At 41.9% G+C, this 12,504-nt stretch overlaps 1 protein-coding gene across 4 annotated transcripts in view; it reads right to left on the bottom strand.

Moving 5' to 3' along the window:
- DRAM1 (DNA damage regulated autophagy modulator 1) overlaps positions 1-12,504 on the bottom strand; it is a 109,887-nt gene that overhangs the window by 67,173 nt on the left and 30,210 nt on the right. Inside the window, exons 6-7 of one of the 4 annotated variants that reach the window (XM_010962796.3) lie at positions 10,832-10,924; positions 7,935-10,227 (exon numbers count right to left, since the gene is read on the bottom strand). The exons of the other annotated variants lie outside the window; for them this stretch is intronic. Coding sequence (XP_010961098.1) covers positions 10,183-10,227; positions 10,832-10,924 — 138 coding nt within the window. The 3' untranslated portion in view covers positions 7,935-10,182. Of the gene's footprint in view, positions 1-7,934; positions 10,228-10,831; positions 10,925-12,504 lie in introns of those variants that run through there. 4 annotated transcript variants of the gene reach the window in all.

Here is a 12,504-nt window from a genome sequence, read left to right on the forward strand (position 1 = left end):
ATAAATATAGGAACCCCAGAATATGGTCATGGGAGTCCCACATGGAAATTCCTGCTTCTAAGGGAGAAGGAAAGAGAAAGAAGGAAAACACTCCTGAGAGTAGTGGCTCTGAATTCAGAGGAGGAGAATATTGAGACATGGTAAATTGTGTCTAAAGCCAGGATGGAGAATATTGAGACCACTGGCATGAAGAAGGCTACTGGCAAGTGTTTTCAAGAAAAACTTCAGTTGAGTAATGGGTCTGGAAGACATTAGGTAGTAGGTAGAATAACACAGACTGCAAACAAAAAGGAAAGGGCCACCAGATAGACAATGGAATAAAGTGAAGGGCTATTCTGTATCTACTAAACTTGAAACTCAAGGGTTTGGGGTAGCCCAGGAATGGGTTTACTGAGCCCTCCAGGTGATTCCAATAACACTAAAGTTTGTGAACCACTGCTATAGCACAGAGTTTCTCAGCCTTGCCTACACATTGGAATCACCTTGAATAATGATGCTTCTGCTCCATTTCCTGAAATAATTGTTCTGGGCAATAGAGTTTTACAAAGCTCTCTGAGTGATTCTAATGTGCAGCTAGAGATGAAAACACTGCTACCTCAAAGAGGAAGTGGAAGGGGAAGAATAGCTGCGATGCAGGAGCCAGCTGTGCTAGGCACTGTGCTAAGAGCATGCTTTTCAAGCTTTCATGGGCATAAGGATAACTCAGCAAGCTCCCAGGTACTTTACAGACGTTGCTCCAGTGAGTCCTCCTGACAAGTCTATGATGCAGGTACCATAGCTATTCCCATGTTACAGATGAAGACACTAAATTTCCAAGAAGTTATCTGACTTGCTGGGCTGTCAAAGCCAGAACTTGAAAATCAAGTCTTCCTTGAATCCAAAGTACTCATTCTGTTTTTTTAAGATTGTGATAAAATATACATAACATAAAAATTTCCACTTTCACCATTTTTAAGTGCACAATTCAGTGGCATTAAGCAAGCACATTTGCAGTGTTGCACAACCATCACAACTATTCATATCCTGAACTTTTTCATCATTCCAAGTAGAAACTCTGTACTTACTAAACAATAACCCTCCATTCTCCTCTCCTTCCAGCTCTTGGTCACCCTTACTCTGCTGTCTCTATGAATTAAAGTATTCATTCTAAATCACCATTTCCAGATGGGCTCAGAAAAGAAAATGATCACATTTTTTCCTTGAATAAGGGTACCTCTGAGTTAGGTGAGGCTCCCATCTGAAACCTGTGCCTTAAAATACTGAACAATTTGTAATTGCCACCAAACAGCATATTCTCTCTTGCTTCTGAGCCACAGCACACGTGAATCCCTCTACTATGTGCGCCTTTTCCCACATTTTCTTCATTTAGCAAATTCTATCTCTTCCTCCAAGTCTCCCTCCAGGCATAACCATCCCTGGGGATCTGAACCAAGTGCTTCAACTATCATGGCCCCACAAACCAGGCTTTGTAAACTAACATTAACTCCAGTCACCTAAGCATCTTGTTAAAATGCGAATTTGGATTTGGTGAATCTGCAGTGGGGCCCTAAGATTCTGTGTTTCTGTCAAGCTTCCTGGTCCCTGGACTGCACATTGATTAGTGAGATCAGAGTGCAGTGCTTCACCGTAGCATGTTTTACTATAGTGTTTCCTTGGTTGTTTCTCCACTCCACTATAAATACCTTGAAGGCAGAAACCCATCTTATTGTTACATTCTAGAGCCTAGCATTGTGCCAACCCAGAGTAACTATCAATAAATGTTGAATGAATGAATAAATAAATGAGCTCACAAGCTGTAAGGATAAAAAAAAGATCCAGATATATGAAGAGCCAGCTAAGCCATGCTAAGGAATTTGAAATTTATCCTGAAGTTATGGGGAACCATGGAAAGAGTTTAAGAGGGTGATATATCAAATGTGTGTGTGCAGTGTGTAAGATGTATTGGAATGGACCAAGACTGAAACCAAGGAAACAATAGTGAGCTACGGCACTAGTCCAGGCAAATAAATTTAAAAAATAAGGCCTGCACTAAGGTAGTGATGGTGGAAGGGGGAGGAGGAAGAGGACTCAAGACCATATAGATGGTTTAACCACATGTCCCCATTTGATTCAGACAGACCCAGTTTACTCCTGGTACAATTATTAATAGTGTTCTTTTCAATCCCCAAAATGCCCTGGTTTGGATGATAATTATCTTTCAACCCTGAACATAGGAGATAAAGTTAGTAGAACAAGAAGCGGGGGTAGGGAGCAGAGTGAGCAGTTTAGGAATATCACTCAAGTTTCTGCCCTGGGTGACCCAGTGAATGGTAACACCATTCACCAAACTAGGCGGTCCAGGAGGAAAAGCAGGGGGAGAAGCTGTTTCTCTTTAAAATAAAAAGATAAGTTAAAAAGTAGGGATTGAAAATGATTCAGTAAATTGCAGTAAGAGCATGACTGAAACTGTAAAGGAGACCCGCAAATGGCTAAAGTTTTGAGGACTACTGATGGAAGGTATCACCAAGGAGAGCACATTCTCCCTCCCTCGCCTCCGAATTGAGTCAGCCTCAGGGCAGTTTTTAGGGAAACCTGCCCTAATCTTCCATTCACACCAACTGCAGATGGGAAATCAAAATGGCCAAACAATTCTGGAATTTGTTTCTCACTTCCCATTTTCTCCCAAGTCACTGCTGCATCTGCTCCCAACAGCCAACTATTTTTGAGTATCTTCAGCATTAATTGGATCACAGCTGACCGTGGTTATTCAGACAATCAAAATAATGATGGACCACGCCAAGACCTAGTTAACTGAGTCTAGTCAGAAGAACACAACCCCTGATTGGAGCCAAAGGTCAGGGAACACCAAAATGTTCTACCTCATTTATAAGCCACATGACTGACCCAAGATCCTTACTAATCTCTATTCATACTTGCCAACACCTCGGCTTTTTTCCTCCCCCTACAATGTGTCAACAACTGGGTAATTATTTAATAAACCTCAGAACATACCTTTCTTCTTTTGGTCAGAGACCCAGGATTTTCCAAGTTTCGGTTTCAAGGTGGCTCTGACTTCAGGGTTCCAAATGCAATCAAGCCGAAGAATGAATTCACCCACTAGAGCTTTTTGAGGGAACTTCCAAACAAAACTGTGGCTTTTCAAGTATTAAGAGGAATTGACAGACTGAACTATGCTCAGTATTCATTTTAATACATGTGTTAAAGGTTATGTTAGCAGCTGTCAGATCACTGGCCAACTCTAGCTACATCACTCTTCACCCTGAATCAGATGTCTTGGGTGGTACCTGGAACTTGCTTTTCTGGGCTGACCCTGAGCAATAGGACTGTTCAAGAAGGTGAATTTTTTCTTACAAGCATTCCTATCACTTGTGCTAATATTAGCCTGATGAGTAAGAGAGCTAGAACCCATGACTCCGAGCCCTGAGACTTTCTCTGCTTCCTGCTGCTGTAGGAGGTTCAGAGAACTCTACATCTACATCACCTGCTGGAAGTCAGACACCAAACCCATTTGTCTGATCAGTGTGAATGCTGAGGACTTCTGTTACCCAGCCTGGGACAGCATAAGTGGTCTCTCCTCTGTTTCCCACCATGACTTTCCCATTGGCAAGTAGAAAGCAGATGTTTCTAACCCCAGGTCCACTTTAATGCACCAACCAGAAGCAAAAGATACTAAGAGTTGAGTCCTAACAGCCACCAGACCCTTAATCATACTGAAAGTACCCCAGCCCAAAACCCCCAGCCTCAGTGCCCAGTGGAATCCTTGGCCATCAGTGTTCCTCCTCATGGGCCATGCATGGCCATGGGAGAGCTGATCTCAAACTCCTGCCAAAGACTGGTGTGGCACACAAGCCCTCTCTATTCTGTTTCTACTTCTGATTCCCAGTACCTACTTCCTGCCCCCCAAGTCTTGGCATACACAGAGCTCAACCAGGACTCACTCTTTGAAGCAACAAAAGAGATATTTCACCCATTTTTCTAAACTTGCCAGTATAGGGATTTCACTCCTCAGAGCCTTTTATTATACGATCCTATAAAAGCTGACAAGTTAATTCATACTCAAATCATAATGGTTGATAATCGCATGGCCCTGTTGGAAAAGATTGACTGTGGGAGTCACAGCCCTGGGTTTGGTCCCAGCCCCATCACTTGGTACCTACCTGGTGACAGCCTCACAGCATGCACCTTAATTTCCTCAGTAGTAAAATGGGGATAATTATGAGGAACTTCCCATTCTCACAACATCTTTGATATGTTTGGATGCTCATCAATGTTAACAGAACCTGAGTGATAACGCAAGCAGGTAAAAAAATTAAGCAGGTAAATGTTAAGCAAAGTTCCTGAATACCTTGTACTGAAAAAACTGCATGCTGCCTGTCCATAGGTAATCTCAGTTGTCTTTTTCAAAATGACAAAAGGAATTTTTAGACAATGAAACTATTCTGTATGATACTACAATAGTGGACACATGCCATTATACATCTGTCAAAACTAATAGAATGTGCACCACACCAAGAATGAACTCTAAGGTATACAGTGGACTGGGGGTGATACTGATGTACCAGTGTGGGTTCATCAGTCATAATTCACGTAGCGCTCGGGTGTGGGTAGGAGAGGCTGTGCATGTCCGGGAGCTGGGGGTATACGGGAACTCTGTACTTTCTGCTTAATTCAGCTGTGAACCTAAATTGCTGTAAAAAATTTAATTTTTAAAATGACATAAACAGTCATTCAGGCAAAATTAAAGCCTGTTATTTCTAAGTAAGTTTTTATTAAATGTTTCAAAGCTGGAGAAACTCTCTCTGTGTTGGCCGCTACACTGCTGCTGTCCCCAACTCATTGGGTCGTTCCACTCTGATCACCGAGTTACAAGGCCAGGAGGGGCCAAAAGTTCTGTGGATTTCCCCTGGTTCTGTAGTGGGCCCGTTTACCAGAAAGGAGAAAGGGAATATTGTGGTTGATGACTGATGTCTATGAAAGCAAAATATTCTCAGAAGATAAGGAAGTGTAAGTGAAGTAGCCACCCTTCAAAGAGATACCAAAAGAGAAAGTGGGTGTAGAAAAGGGATAAGGTTAGAAGAGGCAGAGACAAAAGTGCAAGATCACAATGAAAAACCCAAGTGAGACGGAGATGCTCTTGACCATGGAAAGGAGAGTGGGCGTCAGAGGGGAGGAGGCAGAAGACAGTGGAGTTCTGCTATCTGCAGAGAGGGGAGCAAACGGCCTCACCCTCCCTGCCCAGGAGGTTAGATAAAAGGGAGAGCAAAGAGGGTGTCTGTAGAACAGTGACACAGTCAGCTGGCCTCTGTCCCACACTATGCACTGCAGAATCCATGTGATGAATGAGTTGCCAAGAAAAGGTGAACTTACAATCAGCATCCTCAGTTTAGATGGAAGGGTAAAATTGTTGGATTTTCCAACAACAACAGAATGCTCAAGTAAAAACGTTCCAAAGGCAAAACAACAGTATTTGTCAAATTACAAATGCAGTTCCCTTTCGCCCCAGCATACTTACTATGGGGATTTCTCCCACAGGTTTCCTTGCGTGTGTTTGAAGTGCTGTTATGTACAAGGTCCTTCACTTGTAACCGCTAAGTTTGGAACCACAGGATTGCTCATCAAATAGGGGATTTGTCAAATAAATGGTGGCACACCCAATACAATGGAATACTGTACAGGTGTAAAACAGAACAAACTGAAAAATGGAAGACGCTCTCCATGTATTGATAAGGATACATTGCTTAGTCAAAAAAGGAGGGCTCACAACTGTCTGCAAGTTATGCTTCATTTGGTGTAGAAATTTAAAAAGGGAACATTTTTAAATGTGTGTTTCTGCTTGTATTTTCATAAAAAGAGGATACCTCCAAGAAGAGGGGTGAATGGAGTAAGTGTGGGTAGAAGAAAATACAAAGGCCTTTCACGGAGTACCTTTTTATATTGTTCTGATTTTTGAATCACATCAATATATATGATTCAAATTTTTAAAAAGAATACATGGTTCAGAGTCAGGGCTGTGAATGGAAACAGCTGAATTCCCACTTATCTAGAAATTATCTTTTCACCCCTGCACTGTGAGTCCAGATAACAATGGTTTACTGTATTTGCATGTTAGGAGAACTCCTGGGTGTTTGTATCAGCCAGGCTCTTACAGGAACAAGCATCAGAAATCCAGCTCAAGTTTACCAAAGTTAGAAAGAGACTCATGTAACTGAAGAGTCCAGAGGTGGAGCCGGCTCTGGGGATGGAGGGCTTTGCTCACCACTGAGGGACTGCCTAGGCCGCAGGCTGACTAGGCATCTCATAGCACCCTGACCCAAACCACAGCGCAGACTGCTGGTATTCCCTTCTGCATTTTCCAAGCATCGATTTTGGAGGTCACCGCCACTCCCAAAATGAGTTTGGCATCTTGCTGCCCTTCATTTTAGAAAATGAATCTGCTGGGGGCGACCCAGGAGCGTCAGAAGCTTCTCCTCCAGGGCTTGAGGCTGTGGTTGCTCTCTTGTGCAACAGACAGGACGCAGATGCATGACATTCTGGCCTTGAGAATGTGGGACATTCAGAGCCAGACCAAGAGTATGTGTGTGGGGAGACGGCTGGGCTTACAGACTTGCCAGAATCAGGGAGTGGGAGAGAATGGAGACCACTTATCTCCCTCCCACACCCCCTTCCTCATTCCAGGCCCAAACACCAGACCAGTGTGTCTCCAACTGAGTAAAAAATGGGAACATGGGACCACGCCACATGTAAGGGATGTTAGGAAACCCAAACACAGCACAACACTGATGTACTTAATTTGGTTTATGAAACGCAATTTCTGTGGAATCCTCTGTTAGAGTTTGAAAAAGAAAGAAAGAAGAAAAGGAAAGGAAAGGGAAAAGAAAAGAAAAGAAAAAGAGGCACTTGATTATAAATCAAGAAAACAAGAGTCCCAGACTGGACTCTGTTGCCATCCAGAAGTAAAACTGCTTACAGGTCGCTGAACCTCTCTCTTCCTTTACCTTAGTTTCCTCATCTGAAACATGTGACAACTAACTGCCTGACCAGCTTCACAGAGGTTAAATAAGAACACAAGAAGCTGGAAAAAGTATAAACATAACTTTGAAGTTAACTGAAGGCACATTTATTACCTACACAGCTTACATGTACTATTTTTTTTAACTGAAAAGGTTGGCAGCAGGTATCATTTAGTTTACTCTGAATCAAATTGGGTTGGTTTTTCTGACTTGCTGCGTCAGCGGAAACAGATTCCGTAGTGGAATCTGCGGCTTTGTGTCTATCCAAAATCCATTTCCCATCCCTTTCTTCTGAGAAACAACTTCGCACTCCATCAGTCCAGTAGACTGGACGGTGTTGACCCCTCTCTGCTCCAGAGGTGGACATGAGACACTGGTCTGACCAATCACGGCATCACACCTCCCTGGGCTACAGGATGGGCATGTGACCCAAGCCAGCCAATTCAGAGACAATGTTTCAACCTGAGGGCTTTTGTGGAAATGATTGAGAAGTCCTCTCCTTCCACTGGACAGTCTGTAGCCTGGGGCTTCTAGAAGCCATCTCACTCCCACTAGGGGAAAGCTTGCCTGAGAATGATGCCAAAAGAGAGAAGGGCAGAGCTGAGAGGAGAGAATAGATGGAGTCCTAGTGGAACTTTTGGATCCAGCCATCCCTAAAGGCCTCTCTGCCCCTAGACTTCTCTGTTACTTGAGTCAATAGGTGCCCCTTTTTCCTTCAACAAATTTATGTTGGATATCTGGTGAAACTTCTGATACTAATATTCAAGAATCTTATACTAATGCAAAGCTACATGAATTAAGAAAACATAAGGTTTAAACTATACCTTTACAGAGTCCAAGTGGAGCTAGAATCCTTTCCCAGATAACTACACTTCACAGTAGTACCCCGTTGACACGTTGTAATTTAACAGAGACACAAATTACTAAAATAAATATTTCATTTTATTTTACTCTTTCAGCCATGAGGTCCAAGGAAATGCAAGTTCATGGACATTAGAAATAATACCAAAATATGGATAAGACCAGCTTTAGAAGTTTCATGGGATCAGCGGAACGTGATCATCTGGAGAGATTTTTGGCCTTCTCAGTTTGCCAAGCCAGGTATACCATTTTGTCTAGCCCATGTAACAATTTCTGTGGTAACTGTCCAGGTTGAAGAGAGTTGTCATAGAATGGAGAAGCCCAAACAACTAAAACATTTACAGCACACAAAAGCAAAACAGTCAGCATTACAAGGTGATACAGACTATTTGTTTATCACTTAACCAGTAAACCAGAGTAAATCTCATTATGCAACCCTACCACCATCCCCAGCCATTCCTTCATTTGCTCACTCCTTCACTCATGCATTCAATGAGTATTTATTAAGCACCTACTTTGTTCCAGGAGGTAAATGCCAGAGTTACAAAATTAAAGATTAAGGCACAGACTCTGCCCTCAAGGAGCTCCCAGAGAGATGCAGAAATGAAAAATGACAAGGCATCATGAGAAGTGCTGATAACAAAAGTTGGATCCAAAGGAGACCCAACCGTGGATTCATTCTGCCACAGGTTCCTGGGTAAAGGTATGTGGCATTCCTCCCCCGTTCCAGAATAGCGAATGCTTAGCATAGCTTTCAGTTCCAGTGTTATGGGGAGCCACAGCATTATAACAAGTCACAGCAAACCCAGACGTGGGTATCAGGCTCTCATGCTGAACCCTTAGAGGAGACACATTTTGTCCTTGCAGAGGTGGCTGACCGCTATTGAGCCCCACCCCTTCACCCCTCCCTCCACGGCTGTCCAGGTGGGCTGCTCCACCCTTGGCCTGTGCCCTCAAAGTCACAAGACCACTTGGCCAGGTTTATAGTCTGGAAGGTCCTTGAAGGAGAATTCCTTCTCTTCAGCTTTCAAACCTAAGCCTTCACATTTCAAGGCCCATGTCTTCCTCTGGAATGTCTTGCTTTTCATTTGTCATTTGGGATTTGTCATTTTCATTTGTCATTGAAAAGTGGAGTGTGGAGGTCTTGCTGAGCAAAGGACCTGCTTCACATTTCATATAGTGTGCAAACATCCAGCCACAGGCATTAAGAGAAGGAGCAAATAAACTATATCCTTTACCTTTCTCCTCTCTCAGACCTGCGCTCCCGTCGACATGTTGACTGGCATAAAATGAACTCGAGATGTGAGTGGCAGCCTCTGGGTCAGATGGTATATCAAGGTATGCCAGTAACAATACAGGATGGTTTTATAAGTGGTATTTGTAATGCTTCGCACAGGGTGGCTTTTGCAGAGATTCAGTATTAAGCAAAAGTCTCCTTCCCATAATCCTGCCTTCCATGGATGTTCCCTGAGACACACTTCCCCTCCTCACTCCTCTAGAAAAGCAGCAATCTGGAATCCAGTGGGTTTTTCCTATTAGTTGCTCACCTCCATTTCACCTTCATTATAAGGCTTTTAATTTCTAACCTGCCTTGCTGAATCCATCCCACCTTGAATCACACAACTACAGACTGCCAATTAGCAGCAAGGGTAAAAGCTTGGTCTCTGTGAGCAGGGAGGCCCATAGGGGGCGGAATTTCAAAACTGAGGTCTTCATGGTGACCGAGTTAATATGCATAGTGGTATTAAGGCCTTTCAATAGAAGCATTTTGCTTAGTTCATCTAAAAAAATCATAGTATCTTAGTGTTAGTTTATTAACTAAATCTTGATCATTATAAATTGAATTTGATACATGCACTTGTGATATAAAAATTATACAGTTCATTCTCTAAAAACGAAATTTTAAAATGAATATCCCCTGATTTTACTTTTTAATGAATTCCTCATTTTTTAGTGTAGTTATGTAAATTACTCACACACAAAGGAAAAAACATAACAGAATCTGTACAAAAATAAGAGGTCTCCATTTTCTGGAATTCCTTATCTTTTCTGTAATGGATTTGTTAATATAAAAAAGTATCTACTTAGAAAATTATAAAAACATTGCTACAATGTCATAAATGCTCCACATTCTCTAGGCAAACGTACCTTTGGAAATGGTACAACTATTGGGAATTCTTAAAGAATTTCAAGTCCTGGATGTGCAGCAGATGAATTCCACACAGGGCAACCTTAAAACCCTGTCTGTCCTCTGTACCACTTCTAGAAATTGTTTGCCACTTCTGTTGAGTGAGATAGAATTCTTCTTTCTTCAAACATCACCATTGATTTCTGTGGATATCCTTAGGGTGACATTCTATTTTTAAAAAAAGGGGGGGGGGGAGCTGTTAAAGAAGGTAAACAATTCCAGGGCCAGCAATGAAACCCCCGAAGGCTTTGCATCCCCTCAGAGGTGATCTCACTGTGGTTTGTACTGAGCTTAACCTGGGTCCTCAAGAATTTTCTTGGCTTTCTGTAACTTTTGAGCTCATAATTCACTTGTTTCAAAAGGTAAGATTTCCCCTGCTGCCAAATCTGACAAGGTCCTACCTTCTCTCTGCCTTGGGAACATTTTTGAACAACACACTTTAATTTTTTTTTAAAAAAAGACATACTTCCTGTTATTTGGAACTCATGAGACCTCCTCACACACACACACAAAATAACCAGGATCTACGACTTAGAAGCATCAAATGGCAGAGGACAGATGAACATTTCATTGTTTGGGAGAGCTATTCATGATGCTTTCCTTTGGGAATACACTAAATTGCACAATACTTACAAACTTTTTAAAACACATAAGAGTGAAAAAAAAAAAGATAGTGCTCTTTTATTTTTTTTCAAATGCAAGAAGCATTCTATAGACTTCTACTGATTCTCACCATCAGGAACGTATAACACTTGCCTGAATAAATACCTACCTGGAAATCATGGATGAATGTTAAAAAGTAGAAAATAAAACCAAAGGCCACTGTCCATTCACAGATTGCACTCACTACATGATATACATAATCCTATGAACAACAAAAAAAAGAAGCAGAATTTAGCCTAAATGCATTCACTTTAGTGTACGTACTGAAATAATAATAAGCAGGTAAGACCAGAGGAAAAAGCGGTCCCGTACACATAAATCAACCCCTGGAGGAAACACAGTAAACAAGGCCAGGCTGATGCTTGTCAGGGAAGCTGCAGCTGTGCAGTGAGAATGTGAATACAGTTACCCCAAAAGTTCTTCTAGTTCTCACACACTCTGGCTTTAAGACTTGTCTGTGTAACTTCAAATGGCAGAGTAAGGACCACAAAATGGCTGAGAGTGGGAAGCAAATTTGGACTCAACAGAAGAAATTTCCACACCAGGTATGACTTGTTTTCCCACTACTGGGAATCCCAAAGTTGAAAGGCTTGAAAAGCACCTACCCACTGTCCATGTGGTTATTCCAAAGACCACATGTGTGCGTCTAGAGGAAACTGGCTGGCTGTCACCCCAGGGTTTTGTGTTTCTCTGTTACTATAGAAAGTATCAGTTCATACATCTCAAAAATGTTCTCCTAGAACAGTCTGCCCAAGCAATAGAAATAAAAGCAAGAATAAACAAATGGGACCTAATGAAACTAACAAGCTTCTGCACAGCAAAGGAAACCATAAGCAAACAAAACAACAACCTATGGAATGGGAGAAAATTTTTGCAGATGAAATCGACAAAGGCTTGATCTCCAGAATACATAAGCAGCTCGTATGACTTAATTAGAAAAAAACAAAAAACCCAATCCAAAAATGGGCAAAAGACCTAAACAAGCAGTTCTCCAAGGAAGAAATACAAATGATCAATAGGCACATGAAAATATGCTCAATATCACTAATTATCAGAGAAATGCAAATCAAAACTACAATGAGGTATCACCTCACACCAGTCAGAATGGCCATCATTCAAAAGTCCACAAATGACAAATGCTGGAGAGGCTGTGGTTTGGAAAAGCGAACCCTCCTACACTGCTGGTGGGAATGTGGTTTGGTGCAGCCACTGTGGAAAACAGTATGGCGATTCCTCAAAAGACTAGGAATAGACTTTCATATGACCCAGGAATCCTGCTCCTGGGCATATATCCAGAAGGAACCCTACTTCAAAATGACACCTGCACCCTAATGTTCACAGCAGCACTATTTACAATAGCCAAGACGTGGAAACAGCTTAAATGTCCATCAACAGATGACTGGATAAAGAAGATGTGGTATATTTATACAATGGAATACTATTCAGCCATAAAAACCGACAGCATAATGCCATTTGCAGCAACATGAATGTTCCTGGAGAATGTCATTCCAAGTGAAGTAAGCCAGAAAAAGAAAGAAAAATACCATATGAGATCGCTCATATGTGGAATCTAAAAAAAACAACAACAACAAAACATAAATACAAAACAGAAACAGACTCATAGACATAGAATACAAACTTGTGGTTACCTAGGGGGCAGGGGGTGGGAAGGGACAGACTGGGATTTCAAAATGTAGAATAGATAAACAAGATTATACTGTATAGCACAGGGAAATATATACAAGATCTTGTGGTAGCTCACAGCGAAAAAAAATGTGGCAA

The sequence above is a fragment of the Camelus bactrianus genome, chromosome 12, assembly GCF_048773025.1.
Source record: "Camelus bactrianus isolate YW-2024 breed Bactrian camel chromosome 12, ASM4877302v1, whole genome shotgun sequence".
Taxonomy (NCBI): Eukaryota; Metazoa; Chordata; class Mammalia; order Artiodactyla; family Camelidae; genus Camelus; species Camelus bactrianus.